Genomic DNA, 18390 nt, shown 5'->3' with positions numbered 1-18390 from the left:
GGCAGTGCAGCGGTGCAGCTGTCACCGCCGACGCGCGCTCGTTCTACCTAAAGCCCCTCAATCTTTCAAAAGTAGCGCCATTCTTCGATCTTTCGCCACCCTGGCGCGTCCTCCTCCACGCCTCCTGTTGCCCCAGCCTCCTCCGCTCCCCCATTGGCCAATGTGTGTCACGTGGAAGCAGGCGCCGCACTTTTGTATATATTTTTTCTTTCCAGCGGGCGCCGACCTCTATTGTTGGGCCTGCGCGACGAAAGTACGGCAGGCGGATTGACGGAGTGCGTTAGCGTAATAGAATGTGCAAGGCCGAGAACTTAATTGCGATGCCATGCTGCTGCGCCTTTGGTTGCCGCAACAGACACAGCGAGGGCAAAAAGCTTTTTGCTTTGCGGTCCGGCGGGCGCAACTAAAAAAGAAGTGTGGATTCGCAGGATCGGGCGGGCTGACTTCGAGGAAGTGGCAAAGAACGCACGGCTTAGTGAAGTAAGGGCCACTGCCACTCACAACCTCTTATTTTGAGCCTGGTTCACGCCTTCCGCTTCGAAAAAGTGTGTGTTCATGCTCTGCATGGTTCTTAGCGCGTTGTCTGACTTTTTTTTTTTTTTCGAACGTGCTCTCTTGGTTTCAAGTAGTTTCGTCTTGCGGTGAAATGCACGCATCTGCAGCTGGCCTGTGACATAAAAGCGACTTTATTCAGTGTGTGTTTTGAGCTCCACCAGAAGTTAGCACATTCTCGACGTTTTTGCAAGGCTCACTATGACTTACGATGCAGTCTTTTAGCTTCGAATGTACGTCCGCATGTATTGATTTAGTTTGTGGTGATTAACGTTTTTAACGTTCCGAAGCGACTAAAGCTAGGATGGAGGTCATAGTGGATGGCTCCGGATAACTTTATCTAGCTCCCCTGGGGATGTTTAACGTGCACTTTGATCGTAGAGTCGTACGTGGGCCGGTAAATTCCTCGTTGGCATTTCATAATACTCGCATGCTAGCGCTGCTTCAGAAGTTGGCGCCTCGGCGCGATTGTATTCAATTTTATTTACTAGTTGTAACAACTTGTCATTATTTCATATTATTGATGGCGCCTCCAGCGCACCAAAGCGACAACGGGAACACCAAAGCTAGAACCAGGGCGGGATGGGGCTCGCCGAAGCCTGTGCATGCCAAGGGGGTATAAGATCGCGGACAGCCAATTTTGTATACGAACACTCCCTGCGACGCCTGCATTAGTGTAATGTTACGTGCTCTTCAGAGGCCTCCGTTAGCCATTACATGTGCCCTCCTGAAGCAATACTTGTAAAAAAAAAAAAAAACAAGAACAACACCAATAGATCGCCAAAGCACCCCGCAATGAAAAAAAGAAACGGCCCTGTTGCCAGGCGTTGCTCACCACACACAGCCAGATTCTCTCACGCGCCGACCGAACAAAAGTGTCCTGCAGGTACGCGAATGAACCTACGAAACCACGTACACATATTTTCACGCTGTCAACACCTGAAACTTTGGTAATTACGCGCGTTTTTGAGTACACCGCGTGCTTGCGTCGTGTTTCAGCAACACGAACTCTCAACGTCGCGTGCTTTACGCCTTAAATATGCCTTGAATAATGGTCATTTTCTTTTTTTCTTCCGCAATTCCAACACGAAAATCTAAAGGCCAGTTACCGACTGACGAAAAAAGATCTCGATTGAAAAAACTGCTCCGCAGGGCTCGAACAAACTTTTCTGCGGATTTCCTCCCGTAGCGTGTTAGCCGTCGTCTGCTACGGCAGGCCCACCACCGGCGGCGCCACGGTCGAGGCCTCGCCGAGCGGAGGAGGAGGGAAGCGAATGGCGCTACTTTGGGAGATTGAGGGGCTTTAGTTCTACCGCTACTGTGCGACGTCACAGTTGCTATGCACAGCTGCACCCCCCACCGGCGCGCCGGTTGCTAAGGAAGGGAGGAGGTTGCGCTGCTGCGCGGAGGAGAGGCCACAGTTGGCACGATTCCAGCCCACGGACAGACGCGATCGCGAGCATGAGCACCACTGACGGCCGCAAAAGAACAGCGCGCAGTCACGCGATTTCTCCCTTTCTCTTTTAGTGCGGAGGCGCGGAGGCCACGAATGGGCGCGAAGAGTTTGAAGCGGTGGTGCTTTTGTTGCTTTTCCTCCTTTTCGGCGTGCCATCAGACAGAGTAGTTGCTGTGCTTTGGGCCGCGTTCTTTGTTAGACCTGGGCGACAGCGAAGGACCATCACCGACGGCTGACACGCTGCACGCGCTCTAGGTTATGAGACGTGCTATGGCCGCGGATGAAATCAGCGACAACACGTGCACGCGTTTTTATGGATTTGGACAAAGTCTGTTAAGTGACCTGACAAAGAAAAAGAAGCAGAAGGACATTCGAGACTTTTTTTCAAGAAATAAATGCTTTTTACGTACTCATGCCGGAGTGAGTTCACCTCTGACTCTTTAATTTAGCTAGTTTTAATTGTTGCGATGATACGAATTTCGGCTAATACGAATATTTTTCGTGACCCCGTGAGATTCGTATCATCGAGATTCCACTGTACCTTACCACATATAGGAGCTTCAAGGAGGGGAGCCTGAAGCATCTCACCAAGATGCTACAGTTCATAAGAGTTGCTAATGCCTCTTTCCCTTGATGAGGGAGGTCCCTTTGGGATACCGTTTTGGAAGGTCCTGGATGAGCTGGATAAGTGCAATCTTGCGCAGCTGAGTTGTGATGAGCACGAGTCCACGCTCATGTGCCAAATATTGAACTTTCATTGTCACACAGATGCATTTCTATGCGAGGGATGTAAACCGCCACCTAGAAACCCGCGGGAAAGTCGCAATCGACAACAGAAAAGCTCATCTTTAGTGAAGACGCTTTCGACATGAGAACATGATGCGTGCGGCTCTTGTGCCGTACTATAAAAGGTTGTTTACCTCATTGAGAGAGGATATTTTTTTTTCTTTGCTTATTCTTTTTCAGCACTACATCTGCAGGCTTGGAGCGGCACCTGACACCAGCAAATGATGCCGAGAGCAAGTGGGGCTATACTAATCCAGGTAAAACCGAATTGGGAAGGCTCACTAAGCTTCAACGAAGACACTCCCTCACTAGAACAGGAATTGGCCTTCCTGGTGCAGGAGAGCACGTTGTTGGGAGAGTCGGTCGTACATACTTAAAGAAGGGAATTGCGCTAAAAAAGACACGGACGAGTAAGGACATGGACGGGCGCAAACTCGCGACTCTTTGCGCCCGTCCATGTCCTTACTCGTCCGTGTTTTTTTTTAGCGCAATTCCCTTCTTCCTGGTGCAGTATTCGCCCACTACCTCCCAAATGATTCCTACAATTAACCCATGGCCCTCAGTCTCCAGCAGCTGTGGAGCACCTGACCAAGGCAGCGGCCAGACCTGTAATGCAGCAGAAGGTGCTAAGACAGGGGTAACTGGAGATCGCAGGAAGAGGCCTTCATTCTGCAGTGGACATAAAACAGGCTGACGATGATAATTCTTTTTCAGTTCCTAATACACGCACTCACCGGCGGTGAAAGATAGTTAGGCACAGCTTCATTGCTAGTGCTTTTCGCTGTTCCGTTCGCTCAGTCATAGCCTTTCAACTTCGGCATAGGTCTGTAATAAGCTGCACATAAATTGGTGATGAGCATTGTATTTTGCAGAAATTTCAAGTCAAAGAATGCCATTTGCTAGGCAAACCTTACAAACCACTAGTGGTTCACAGAACAAGGCTAACCATGACCACCACAGCACCCGGTGAGCAAAAACAAAAAGAGGCCACGTATCGACGACCGCCACCGAGGAAGTTTGAAAACTGAAAGAAAGATCTCAATGTTGAGACGGATGACCTGTTGCTGACCAGCTCAGTGAAGAAAAAGTTATCGGAATACGTGCATGACGAGGGTAAGCACATGTCTCGGAAGAAGATGTGAGTCCTGCATCGTGGCTGCACTGGAAAGGAAGTTGCGAGGCCACAGCCACTACAAGTGCTATATCATTAACAAGATGACAAGAGCTGCAGATTTTGCACTGCTCTTGCGCAAAAAAGAAATGGGATTTTCCCAGTCAATCAGTAAATAAAATATGTTGAAGTATTAAGCATTTGTTTTTTGCTCTCATGGAACACTCAATAATTCGACAATCGGTTAATTCTTACATGTTTTCCCTTCCCTCAAAGTCAGGATTAGCAGGGTCTTGCTGTATAAGGCAAGACTAAACTGCTCTTACACATGACTACCGTATTTACACGATTGTTAGTCGACCCCCCTCTCTCTAGACAGGAAAAAAAAAAAAAGAATGAGAGCATACCCGAGGGCGCATTCCATAACAAAAATTTATTAGCAGCTGGCATGGTCACTGGACTACTCGTCTTCACTGGTGCTGCCATTGTCATCGCTGCTACGGTCCCACAGCGCATCGTTGTCCAGCGAAATTCCACATTTGGCAAACGACCGCACTACATCTTGTGGAACAGCAGCCCACGCCGAATGCACCCAACCACACGCAGCCCTCAGGGAGGCTCTTTTGACAGGTCAGGTTGGCGTAAGTTAGCGGTCTTCTGCCGCCAGCCACTCGTACTCAAGGCAGAGCAGGTCCTCAAAGGCAGAGATCCGGGCTTGTTTCATGACCATGTTGCACTTCACTGGTAGGGACTGATCACGCACTTCAGCGACTAACCCTACAAGCTTTGCCTACATCGACGTACCTCGCAAGCTTCACCTATAGCTCCGGAAAGCATCCCGACTTTGGCCCGTAGGAAATTCTTCGCTTGCAGTCGCAGGTGACAATTTTGCTTCGCTGCAGTGGCCATTGTCGCACCAACCGTTCGGAAACATCGAACTTGCGGCCCGCTGCGCAGCAATTTGTTTCTTCGGCGCAAAGGATGGCAGCCCTCTTGAACGCTGCTGTGAACGAGGGCCGCATGTTTAGTGGGCCTGGAGCACTCATGACGACTGAGGAAGCATGAAAGTAGCACGTAGCCGGCAGTCGAGTTTAACGCGTCAAACTAAAAGCTACCATAGAACACTTATATAAGCTACAGGGAAATAGAAACACGTGAGCGGCATCTGCTCTTCCATGAACAATTGATAGTCCCTGCAAGCACTGCCATTCTGGGGTGCCGCCCAAATGGAACAGCGGCACTTACATTGACTATCTACACCCCCATGAGTGTCGCGTGTGCTGTAAAACCCTAAAAGATGCTGAAAAACCCTTCCAAAAGCAAACAACACAAATTCACAGGATAGCAAAAACTACGGGTAGGGCTATAGAGCAAACATAAAATATTAACTACGTTGTAGCTCCCCCGATATCTCATTGGTCTCGCTTATTTTTGCCGATGCCATGTTTTGGTTTCAACTGTAAGTCGAAACCAAAACATGGTTTCGACCCACTTCAGATTTTCAAATAAATAAAAAAAATAGGTCGACTTACAATCGTGTAAATACGGTAACCTAAATATCAGCTTACACTAGACTAATGCAGAAGTCATTAACATGACATAATGCTTCACATTTTTCAACCTATCCTTTTCGAGTTCCCAAAGTTCTTTAAGTGTCTGCTCAAGGCTTGGATTTCCTTTCGTTAAGGGCACATGGCCAATTTTTACCTCGTTCATGCCTTTTTCTTTGCCCCGCAAGTTGATAATCTCCTCAGCACTAGTGAGCAATGCCTTGCTGGTTGCACTTTGGTCTCTAAAGCTCTCTTTTCTGCTTCAAGAAGGGCTGTGCTTAGGCAGCCCATGCCTGTCTGTTGCTTTCCACTACCAAGCACACACACACCTTTCCATTGCTGCATCTCCGCAACTGTATTAACGCGACAGCGTTAAGGAGCTCGTGTCGCAGAAAAGCCGGTGTCGTCGGCGTCAGCGGCGTTGGCCGTGAGCGATAAATCCCAGAAGGCACTTCATAAACAAAAAACATCTTGCAAGATGGGCTGGTGGGAATCGAACCAGGGTCTCCGGAGTGTGAGACGGAGACGTTACCACTTGGCCACGACTTTGTTCCTTCAAAACGGGACAAAATGGCATCTACTGAATACGGTGTTGCCTTAGAAAGGTGCCGTAGAAAGTTATACTGCGGTGTATATCAGTAATTATGACCATATAACTTACAGAAGTCGCAGTTTCACGAGTAGCGAAGTACGTTTCCGCTACATTTGTTCTGCGCACACGCAGAGCCATCTTGCGGCAAACACAGAAGACCCCCTCCTCGCAATGTACGACGCTGCCCCGACACGTGGCGCGCCACTCGCCCCATGATCGCGTCCGCCTTCATGGCGCGTCGGGGCCCGGCTACCTGTGCTGATCGCGCCGTTTGGCTGGCGTAGCGCGTTTGAGTAGGCGGTGCGAACGGGGTGCGATAACGCTGTTGCGTTCCACTCTTGAAGGCGAAGCTTAAGCGTCCTCCAATTTTTGGATTGGCAACATATGATGCATGAATGATGATGGCAAAACTGCAGGCTGCTAATGCATTTATTTTCTGCTAAAACTAGCGTAACAGAACTTTTGCGGCTAGTCTGAGCCCACATGTAGGCTGATGTAAAAACACGAACCCAGTCTGGCCCTTTAGCAAAGTGTAAGCCACACTGCATCACTCACTGGATAGTGTCTCCCCTGCTGAGTCTTTTCCAACTGATACTGTGCCAACTCTAGCTGTCACTGCTTCACAGTTCAAGTAGGACTGCAATTCTCAATTATGGAAGCACTTACTCAAACAGAACACATTTTCTAGCAGCAAATTGGTGCAACTGACCATGGCGACGTAGTTGTACTTCTGGACCACACGTATGATGGCGCGAAACTCGTCCTCGAGGTTGGAGGCCCAGACATCGCGGATTCCACAGGCCTCGTTGCAAACCACCAGGCCATTGGTGTTGCCGCCAGCGCTGTTGGCGCTGGGGCTGCTGCCCGCGGTGCTGGGGGCAGGCATGCTCACCAAACATGCGGGGCCTCACCATTACATGCTCTCATGGGGATGCCACCCTGCAATTTTGCAACAAGAAAGAATAAAAGGCGATTCAAAGGGACTGACAACAGAGTTTCAAGGACCAAGTTTTCTATGCCGCAACGAAGCACTCATCCTCAAATGTTTTTATGCCTGCATTGATTATTTACAAAAGTGCATGAACATTTCACAAGCAGAATTTCAACAGGAGCAATCTAAAGAAATAGGAGTCCCGACGCCAGCAACAGTGAGAAGTGAGTGCGATGCCTGTGGTTCACCTCGCAAGGGTGGCTTACACAGGAGTTGGCAAATTTTCATTAACCATACGCACTTTGACTTTTTAATAGAAAACAAAATGCTGCTCATGAGTTGCTGCATCTGCAGCAACTGAAAATTCTAGTGCTGTGGTGGTGGTGCCCTCTTACGGCTGTGGGTGCAAGTTTTTGCAGTGCCACTATGGCCATGGCACTATTCTTTTACTCATAAAATTCCATCATTTAGCTGTGCATTGCAAGTTCCAAAAACAGCTTATCCTAGAAAAGAAAAATGCACTTTAATACTTAAAAAAGATTGAGAAGCCACATACATGAATCAAAGGTCACGTGATGGGGCATCCTATCTTTCCATGCTTTCCCACGTGAGTGCACCAAAAGACATGTTTAAGGCGAAAGCATTAGGTGTTTATGTTGGCAATTGACCTCAGTGAAACTGCGCCGTGTTGAAAAATGGCCTACGCCGCAAAGAGTAAAAAAAAACATAATGCGCTCAAATTGATGTCGTATTTCTCTGGGAGGTTACTGTAAACAAAGCAAATTAGTGCCTTCGAGAAGAAAATTTGGTACATTTTGCTCCAAGTGGGACCAGATTTTCGTTTCCACAGTTCTGGCTTACTAAAGGTGTGCCTAGTGCATGCGTCACTAGGCAGCGCATGTGACGGTGCGGAGGAGGTGGCGCTGTGTCACGAGTATAAAATGGCTGTGCATGACGTTCTGAGGTCTACAAACGATATAATGCTTTCGCATTCCCACGGGTAAGTGTGCCCAATTTTAATGTTTCATAATTGCTGCCGCCCCAGGTGTTATTGTGCAGAAGAGAGGGCATGCGCACTCTGCGCATTAACATCAGTCGGAGAGGCGGTGGTTGTCGGTGGCGAGCGATGGAGGAGTGCGCAATCTTGCAACTCGAGAGGACGGCCGCGCAGGCACGCCACTGCGTCTGCACGAGCACAATGCCAAAGACGGGGGGGATCCCGTACTGCAAAACCAGAGAAGCGAAACGATGACGGGTACGACGAGTGGGAGAAGCCGAGTGACGACAACCCTGATGAATAACTTCATGTATTTCCAAATGTGCAGCAGGCTTTCGTCTTCTTGTGTTACAAGCATGTAACACTTTGCCGAACTTTTGTTGCGATTTGTTGCGAACAAGCAACAAATTTTAATTCTCAATGAGGAAGACGGCTCTCATTTCAGTCAATACGAGACAGTCTTTTCATCAGTGGGGCTATCTCAATTCATGTTTGGATGGTTGTCTGTCCCTTTAATGATGTCATTAGAGAGTACACTGCACACACCCCCATGTCACAGAGCAGAATGACATGTAATGCACGCAACTCATAGGGACAGTTTTGACAAGGCAAAATGAGTCAAATGGACAAAATATAGCTGTTCCAGAACAGCTGCATAACCAATACAATTTGAAGTTAATTTATTCTAACTAACTCGCTCAGTACAAATATGTCAGCTTTACTGGAAGCCTTACGCCCTATTTCCTAGCTGCAAGCATCAGCTCCCACATTTTATGTGCCTTTGGACAGTCACAGTAGGTGGTGTCCACATCCATGCCCCAGCAATGGTTCCCTTCAAGCAACAAACAAATCTCGCCAGTTGCTTCAGCAGTGCGGCAATGGTGCCCTCTGAACCATGCCATTCGTTTCAAAAGGTGCAGGGCTGGTTCACGATTTTGCTGCACCCTCTCTACTGTCGGTGCCAACTTGGTTCAGGCTTACAGATGCAGAACAGCAGTGCTGCAGACTGTGCAGCACATGGGTGCAAGCACCGTTAAAACACCCCTTACACACGTCTGCGGTATCTAAGCGAGTGCGGGGTGTATTTATGCCTCAGAATTTCATCACACAAGGGGAGGGGGGGGGTGATTCTTTAAGAGTCTGCCTAGTGGACTGTCTATTTTGGCTGCTGCTGATTGGATGCAGCTGTACGAGTGAGGAGACGAGTGGCCCTAGCCAATCAGCAGCGGCCGATATGGACAATCTACTAGGTGGGCTCTTACAGAATACCCCCCCCCCCTTCAGCAGTTCAGGACGTCTCAAGCTTACATTAGTATGTGCATATTAGTCGGACAACACATAATACCTGCACCGTGCCTGTACCTTGGCATTCATTTTCAAGTGTCGTGCTGTGCCTGCCCCACAGAATCAAGCTGCACAATTTAACTTCTCATGAACCACTGTGAACTGGTTCACAATGGGGCAGGCGGATTAAATGGACAGAATGAACAATGGCAGGTGCAGTGCCCTATATCCATTAATTGTGTATTTTCAGAAAAAGCAACGGCGGCGTCAACTGACCACAGACCAGAAGCGATTGCAATTTCCCTATGCGCCACTGTCTCAATGGATTTGGCGGCAATTGGCAAGTCCTCCCTTCTTGGGAACATGCAGGCAGATCTCTTAATTGGCTTAATTACCCTGCACAGGGTTGCTATGATATGTGTACAGAACAACAGAAGTCAGGCACCAACGGTTTAAATAGAGGATATGCCTTGGTTTAGGCCTTTTTGTCAAAAAGTTGGTGGTAACAGAGGCTCGTCCCTTGCTCTTTGCTTCTAGTCTGCTTTGATGGTCACACAACGCAGTCACTAGTTCCTTTTGTGTAAACTTGTGCTGAAATGGTACTAAACAGGACATATTACATTTACTAGCATAAGAATATTACACTGCATTTACCACTGATCTTTAGGGCTACTAGTGCCCTTGAAGCCAGCACCCCTACTTTCACATAAAGTACGGTAGACTACTTGCGGCAGATATTAGCCATAAAGAAAAGAAGTCAGATGTTACTTGTCAGTCTTTGGCTTCAAGAACAGGATTACACAGTCATTTTCGTAAATCTAAAAGCACTAACTATTTCAGGACATTGCAACAAACTACATTAACTTGGATTTCAACACAGTACACTTGCACAGTAGAGGGATTGCACCTTGCTGAACCTTTGATCGGAACTTGCAAACTAAAAGAATGCTACTAGTGTTTCAGTGAGCTTATATTCTGTACCATTCTCCAATTACTGCACTTGCATGTAGTGTGACCACAAACATGCAAGGGAGGCCTTCCACAACTACAAAATAAAAATATACACGAGGATGCGAGTCACAAATCAGAATACAACACGAGGCATGTTCTGTGGCTGGAAATTTTCATGCAAATACAATATAAAAGATTGGAGAAGGGTGAGCTTACGTTTCAAACTTCTCACAACTGCGCAGATATATTTGTTACAATTTGCAGCACCCACTTGCAAAAACCAAAGTTCGCCAAATGAATGGTGTGCAAATGTGCAATGTGGAAGTACCTCGAAAGGATGTGATCTGCACAAAAGTGTCATAACAATAGTCTCTCTTGGGAGACCGTTTTGGTTTCTTTTTGTAGTTTCTTGCTGCTTTTTAATAAACGCCAAATTTTCAAGAGAAAGTTCAGCTTGCTTTGAGCTTTATCATCAGCAACACTCAAGGAAAAAATGCAACAAAACGTTAAAAATATGATGACTCGCATTCATTACTCCAGTGATGAAAGCAAGTAATTTTTTATGACAATGCTTGTTTGGCTAAAACAAAATTTCATGCGTAGGTACGATAGCAGAACAGCGAAAACTTTGGACAAGTAGCAGCAAGTCAACGTGAAGAAAGATGTCATGAAGCAACGCTCAAATTCTCGCGAGACGTGTTAGAGGTGCACACACAGAGAGAAACGCGAACTCTTTCGGAACGACTTACAGCTGGTGATGCAGTAGCAAACAGCATCAACAGGCAAAATTCTAAAATGAATATCTTATATGCTCTACGAATGCATTTTATTTTAACATTAAATATCCAGCATGCAAGCCAAGCTGTCAGTTATCCAACGTGCACAGGTAGGGTCCATGAGCTGAAAGTTACTAAATGAGCATTTCAAACAAAATTGAGCTCCGAGTTGATGAACGCGAAAGGCTAGTACGGAATGTTATGACGAAGACACTAGTTAGCTGTAGCGTAAAATGAACCAGTGCTTTTGTTTCTCTGTTTCGGTAGTAATTTACACCACATGACAGCTGCGGATACGATGTTCGCAGAAAGGTGTCAAGTAATGAGTCTCACTAAAAAAAAATCGATAGTATACAGTCAGAGAGAAGCTTAGCACACACAAATCCAGTACTTTGCTCACTAAAACACAAGTTACAACTGCTAACAAGGAAGGAACGGCACAAACGCGCAGATACCACCCAGGAGAGGAGGCCTCCCGAGAACAAAGAACACTGACTTGAGCCGATCTCGCAAGCCTTCCGAGGTATCCCATGCATCTACAACGGGACGTCACCGACGCACGTAGGACGCCACAAAAGCCCCGGTAGAATCGAGCAGACGCGACCAAACGAAACACCAAATCCCAGCACAAGGCTCGTCGCGCGAGCACCGTGACGTTTCAACTGTGCCCGGCTAATATCCGGAGCGATCGCCAGGGCCACGAACAGGTAATTTTTACCTGAACAGTTGAGCCCGGAAGATGATGCTCTCTTGCGCAAACACACTGGACAACATACACTAGGGGCAAAAAACGAGGTTCGAATTCTAAGCACTTCTGCCAGCTATACTAGGCCTAACTTGAAATGCGGGCGCATAGCATTTCCAGCACTTTTCGGTCTTAACGCAAACAAAATAAAGAAGGATGCGCCTATGCAGTCTTTAGTAATAGTAATAATCCTTACTTCAAGTACAATATCCACTGCAGTGCATCACTTGATGAGTAAAGCCACGCTGATGTATTCACAACACTTTCGAGTACCCAGCGCTTCTGCTTGTTCTCGGTGCCGCTCGAGGCTTTCATGTGTGCATGCTGGGTAAAAAAGGTAAAAAAGAAGAAAAAAAGGGCGTCACCGGTTATTATGCGCAAGAAAGAGCTACGTCACGGGTACGACATGTGATGATGTCACCACGGCACAATCAGCTAGGATCACTTGCCGACTTGCCAGTGCCGTTTGTTCTGCGGAAGCTAGAAAAAAAATTGCCGTAGTTGTGTTGAATCTGCGTGTTGCAGTAGTAATGTTTCAAGCGATCTTCGGTCGCCGGACTAATGATGTGAGCCAGCCATCACCAATACAACTACAAAGGCAGCGTCAGATCGCCTCCATCAGGTCCTGTTGTCCCAAGTGAGCTGTAGCTTTATTGCCATTTTGCTCAATAATAGCGGGTCACTGTTTTCTTTGTGATGCACTGAAACGCATGATCTACGATTTCATTGGCGAGGAGTGTGCATTGCTTGCCTGGCGACCCTGCACAGTGTGTGTACCCACTGGTTCCCAAGCGACTGTCATCGAGTATGCATTGTAGAATAACGATGGACAGAATGCAACTTTTTTGGTTTTATTTAAAATGATGCTCATTTACTCTCTTTTCGTCATTCCCGTTAGGGCATATAAATCTTTTGTTGACCCGGTAATTAGAAGAGTTCGAAAGAGCTTTTCTTCTTGCCAAACAGGCACTTTTGTAAACGCACCTGTCATTGTTTTATGCAGTATTGTGGTTGTTGAAGCGGACAAGGAGTTTAGGATTCCGTTTGTTGCTGAAGGAAATTCCTTCAATTTGGAAATGTGAGTAAAAATGTCACCATATAATATTTCATTGTGGGGCTACTATACGTGCTTGTGCCGGTCGTGATCACTGTGGTTCTGTTTCAGACACCTGCCGAGTTCCTTTCCTCACGAATGCCCAGTTCTGAAAGTGACGCCGGCAGCTATTCATCCAATGCTGGATGATCAGTACCACGTTACGGGCGTGCCAGCGCTCACTGCGGTACGCGTCGTCTCTCTCTAGCTGCCCTTGGAGGAAGAGATGGCTAGGGCCCTGTATAATATGAGATATTGTTTCCGTCCTCTGCGGTTTCGTCATCAGTTTTCTGTGCTGAAGGTGCAGCAAATTATGTGCTCAAAGTGCGCGTTCTCATTTCAGCGCCTTTCCACAGTTGGAACTGCACAGTGAGCTTTCTGTTTTTCAAGATTTGAGTGCAGCACTGAAGCCAAAGAAATGTGTGGCTCGATCATAGCAGCTAAAGGATTTGTACTGTTAGATAGAGTGAACACTCCTGTGCGGAACAGTGAAAAATGCCCGCTAAATATTTCAAAGACAATGCTGAAGCTCATTGTAATTTCATTCATGTAGCTGATCACATGGAATTCGATGCTGAAAGCAATGAAGTGTCAAGGAGTGCAAATTGGAAAGAACAATTTGCCGCTGTACGAGATGGTCGACTGGCATGCGCAGGGGTTGCTGCTATGTTGCTCATGAAGCTGCGCTGCACTTTGTGTCCATTTTGAACTGTCGGATAATTAAAAAAATAATATATGACTATTGATTGCACAGCAATAGCAACATGCATCAACTTCAAAAATTTTTCAAAATTTTTTTGGAGGTCTCACATTGTGATTAAACATAGTTATATCATACCTTGATACTTGGAAACGAAAATTTTAGTGCTGAATGCTTTATAAAGAAGCTCCCACATTTATAGAGCCTACCAATTACAACAAACTTTGGATAGTTACACCAAATGCATCCCGATGCATGTGCATGCAAAAATAAGTTGACATTTATTATGTTAAGTGCAGCACATTTTTGGCCTTGAATATACAATAGTCTGAAACCGCAGAGAAAAAAGAGACAACTGAATGATTCAGCAGGAATGCTTGAAAAGAGTGCCTTGTGTTATTTTACTTCTTACTCTTCTGTTAAATACACTACTCAATGGCACTATTGCGATAGTAAAGCTTGTCTGCCTCCCCAAAACAAAGGAGTGATTAAGGGCGCTTGCACTGATCAATGCAGGTGTCCCAATGTGCCCAATGTGTGCACCACTGTGGCACTTGTTTTAGCTACTGGGACTACAATAGATAAGTCTTTTACTGAGTTATTTAGTGATATGGGCTAAAAACTTAGCAACAAAAATTTGTAGGAGAAAAATGCAATCTTGTGACCTGCATCACCCCTTTAAGAGGCCCCTCCCCAGGCTTGGCCATTTTAAACAGTCGAGCACAGTGCATGCTTAATGTGCTGATGATGGTGTTTGCAAAGTGTTGAGTGCCACATGCCGCGGAAACAGCTGAAATTTAAAACCACGCACCAAAAGTCCTCCTCCTTGAGGAAGCTTTGATCCCAGCCAAAGGTGTCGAGATAGCGCGTACAAATGCTGCAACATAAAATGCAGTCCTAGTTACATCGCTCACCATGGCACATTAGTAAATCAGCCAGTGTGGAGTGTGCAGTGTTGGTATTGGAAATTTGCAGTGCAGAAAAAATTGAAGAGAAGAAAAAAGGGAGGCAGGGCTCATCACGTGAACCTGACACGGTCCCTTGGTTCCAGTATGCGAGAAGGTGGGGAAGGAATGTCACTTGCAGATGCTACTTGAAGCGAAGAGAGAGAGTATCTCTTGTGGCAGCCGTGCTCACCTCTTAGCATTTATGGTATTAAAGCATTCAATTTCTTCTATGTTCTCCAACAAGAGATTGATCTGAAAAATTATTTCGGTAAAATGATCCCGAGACAGCATTTTAGAACTTCTAATGTATCACTTAAAATTGCAATGAGGCCTGGTGAGGGGCCCTGTAAAATAATAGAAGTTCAAATTCTGTGACAGCACATTAGGCTTTCTTGTTCGTGCTGCAACAGAAAAGTATTGCAAGCTTTGTCTTTTATACAGGCTGAAATGCAGTTTCTGTGGGTCTTACTGCCTTTACTTTATGTGTTTGGCAGTTTTCCATGTGAGCTGTTGTTTTATTGCAGCTGGGCTTTCCATATTATGTAGGCCACATGCTCCAACTCCGATAATGTTCTGCTAAGTGGACAATTCTGCTAAAACACATTGCTAGAAATTGTTGATTATTCTCGGGAATCGGCCAAGTGTATTTCTATAAAAAAAAACATTCATGTGCAATTTGCTGTCTCCTAAAAACACATTTTTGTCGCTAAACAAGCCATAACTCATGGTAGAAAATCTGCCAATATGCTGGCATTTTCTCTTTTGCAGTTTTCCATGCATACAGACCTTGGAAGAATAATACAAGGGATTCTGATGGAGTTCCAGAACCACCCACCTAAACTCAGTACTACTGCTAGGTGATTGCCTTTCCTCGGGGATTTACTGTGTCCATCTGTTGCTTATATTATGCTGAGAATTCCTCTTTGCCCCTGTGACTTTCAAGGTCAACACAACGCTTTTCGCTTTGTGCACTATAACATTGTTATATTAATACATTATCGTGTTGTCAGTTTCACTTTGCTAGACTTTATTGTACTGCACAACCTTGGAAGCGGTAGTTGGGGATGGAATGTGGAGGTGCTTTGGCACTTTATGTAGTGCACAGTAAACCCAGGTGCTCAGAACTGATATGGAGCCCTCTCCTAAGGCTTATCTCATAGTGCAGATGTTGCTTTGTGACATTGATACCCATCAATCACTGTCGGAATCAATTGCTTTAAGCTAGTAGTCAGGTTTGCTGTATGCCCTCGTGCCCCATGTGCAGTAGACGACGTGACTAAAAAAATGTTTGTTGTGGGGCACCTGGCGCTGTAAGAATGCCTTGCTCAAAAAAAATTGGGTCATTGGTGTAGTGGCACACTCTAATGACTGGCAGCATGACAAGTGTTTACTTAAAGCATTAAAATAAAAACGGAGAAATCTATCACTAGTTAAGCTTTAGTGAAATTCCTCAATTTTGAAAAAAATTGTGTGGATGTTACGTCCTGGAAACATTTCTAGCAGATCATAATCCTAAAATATGGACTGGAACGACACTGTGATTATGTTTATATATTCCAGATTCATTTTATGCTTCATTGATAATATGAGTGGTGCTGTCTGTGCATTCCCTCCATAATTGGCCATTCAGCAGAGCGCAGAAGAATGTGATTAAAGTAGTCCAGGTTTCATTTTGAGTATCTAATGGTGCTGAAATTGGAATCTAAAAGTTTCAAATACTGGGGCTTTTGGCCATCTAAAGTAGAGCCAACCATTAGGATCCTGCTTTCCATTGCCAATCCATTGTCCTAAGATTTTCATCCTGATGTGACAGCAGTGGCTGAAACCTGAGCCCAAGTTCTTGTGTTTTCAGGACCAATGCCACATTTTCATTGCCACCACTGCTAACCGGACCCTCAGGTTTTGGAGAGCCAAAGATCCCTTCTGCAACTTTGGTGAGATGGGATGTTCCCCTATCGGGTCCTGTGCATTTGCTGCTGGCTTGCTCACACTTGGAGCGCTCATAAACACTACATTTTGCAGCTTGGATCATTTCGTGATGAATTTCGCAGTGGTTCAAGCACTAGAAATAAAAACTACTGTTCTAGAATTATGGGGTTTTACGTGCTAAAACCGCTTTCTGATTACGAGGCATGCCGTAGTGGAGGACTCCGGAAATGTCGACCACCTGGGGTTCTTTAACGTGCACCTAAATATAAGTACACGGGTGTTTTTGCATTTCGCCCCCATCGAAATGCAGCCGCCGTGGCCGGGATTCAATCCCGCTCCCTCGGGCTGAGCAGCCTAACACCATAGCCACTGAGCAACCATGGCGGGTAACTGCCGACCAGCTGCTTGCAAGAGCCATTTCAGCCTGCTAGGGAACCATAAGCTGCTCTTCTTGAAAGATGGTGGTGCTACTAGTTTCTACTTGACTCGTATTGACAACTTCAATTAGTTGGTTTACAGAGAGCAGTAGTTTTTAGTTTCTGCTAGATAACACAGATAAGTATTATTGCTGAATGTATTAGTACACCAAATTGATTGCAAAATGTCATCTCTTTACAAGATATAAGTACTGACAGTCCACTGGTAAACAAATTCCTTTGAATTGTCTAACTAAATACACCAATAACTTGATTTAGGCGAGTTCGTTCATCTTGAGTAAAACTTGAAGCAGCGCGAAGAAGATGAAGACAACAATAGAAAACACACACAATGTAAAAAAAGGTACGGTAGTCATTTAGCTGCGCATTGCAACAAATGCTCATGTACCCCAATGTTCCATGACACCAGGTTTCTTAAGCATGCAGAGAGCAACAAAAAAAGAGAAATTGTAGAAGCTCACTACATTACCAGAGCAGAAGATAAATGCATTAGTACAGCATCGCTCAGCCTAACAAAACATGAAATAAAATTTTTAGATAAGCACATCTACTTGTAGGCAGTACACAGGTGTTTCAGCCTTTTAGATATTGTTGGTGTTTTCTTGACGTGATAAAAGCTAAGTGATCGTTCAATAAATTTTCCAGTTGGCAGTACAGCGCTCATCCTGTTGTGTGCGTTTTCGATTGTTGTGTTAGTCTTCTTCACGCTGCTTCAAGTTTTACTCCAAATATACCAGTTAGAGTGCATTGCACATTGGTTGCAAGTTTTCAGTTTCTTATGGAATTCTAGAACATTTGTCTCTGCCAGTCTTATATTTGTTGTCTGGGAGAAAACATAGCCATTATGTATTTGGGAAAGTACTGTAGTGCTCAGTCGAACCTCAATATAGCAGACACAGATGTAATGAAGTATAAAATTAAAATTTGTTTGGGCCTACTTTATTTTAACTCTTTCATTACAGCAGAAAAGTGGCTAACTTACAGTGCTTCCAGAAAACATCTTTTTTTTTCTCTTGAACAATGAAACACATTTAACATTGATATTCATGAAATCGTAGCTTATTGGTGTGGCTTCTCATATAAAAAAGGGCTGTGCTGTGAGAGTTAGAATTATTCACATTTTATTTGTCAAATAAACAAAAATAAGTACACATGAATGTATAAACAAAGAGAAATCAGTGACTGTGCTTAGCCAGAAAATTATTTTCGGAATTCTGAAATATATAAACTGTTACTAGGCCCCTTAGCTATGCTTCCAATATATATCAATCCTGTATACCACATATTGCATTTTTCGGGGCCCATCATTCCAGCAGCCTTTATGGCTGTGCTCGGCAAAGCAGTCCCGTGATGGCAGGAAGCAAAGGTATACTTTGCAAGGGGAGCAGAAGACTTTTGTTCTATGCTGTGCTTTTGTTTTTTCATAGCAGATTTTGCCATTTCTCCTCTTCCCCTTATTTTTCGTTTGGTGTCGAAAGGGGTCGAAGGGTGAGAAGGGAGCACGAGCTTGTGCGACCTCATCATAGTCAAGTATCTACTCGATCAGTTCTTCC

General features: G+C 45.4%; 2 protein-coding genes across 4 annotated transcripts in view; one reads left to right on the top strand and one right to left on the bottom strand.

The window, feature by feature from the left end:
• Nucleotides 1-12077, bottom strand: part of LOC135920181 (CCR4-NOT transcription complex subunit 7-like) — a 64987-nt gene extending 52910 nt beyond the window's left edge. The window contains exons 1-2 of one of the 2 annotated variants that reach the window (XM_065454330.1): nt 11928-12077; nt 6757-6986 (exon numbers count right to left, since the gene is read on the bottom strand). In XM_065454330.1, coding sequence (XP_065310402.1) covers nt 6757-6933 — 177 coding nt within the window. In that variant the 5' untranslated portion in view covers nt 6934-6986; nt 11928-12077. Of the gene's footprint in view, nt 1-6756; nt 6987-11704; nt 11833-11927 lie in introns of those variants that run through there. The other variant, XM_065454331.1, reaches the window with a different exon arrangement.
• A 42-nt stretch (nt 12078-12119) lies between these two features.
• LOC135920180 (vacuolar protein sorting-associated protein 37A-like) overlaps nt 12120-18390 on the top strand; it is a 33712-nt gene continuing 27441 nt past the window's right edge. The window contains exons 1-5 of one of the 2 annotated variants that reach the window (XM_065454328.1): nt 12120-12368; nt 12735-12809; nt 12897-13011; nt 15240-15328; nt 16324-16405. In XM_065454328.1, the coding sequence (XP_065310400.1) occupies nt 12262-12368; nt 12735-12809; nt 12897-13011; nt 15240-15328; nt 16324-16405 (468 nt within the window). In that variant the 5' untranslated portion in view covers nt 12120-12261. The remainder of the gene's footprint in view (nt 12369-12734; nt 12810-12896; nt 13012-15239; nt 15329-16323; nt 16406-18390) is intronic. The other variant, XM_065454329.1, reaches the window with a different exon arrangement.

The sequence above is a fragment of the Dermacentor albipictus genome, chromosome 3 (genome assembly GCF_038994185.2).
Source record: "Dermacentor albipictus isolate Rhodes 1998 colony chromosome 3, USDA_Dalb.pri_finalv2, whole genome shotgun sequence".
Classification (NCBI taxonomy): domain Eukaryota; kingdom Metazoa; phylum Arthropoda; class Arachnida; order Ixodida; family Ixodidae; genus Dermacentor; species Dermacentor albipictus.
Note: the sequence above shows the minus strand (reverse complement) of the source record. Positions and strands in the feature narration are given on the sequence as shown.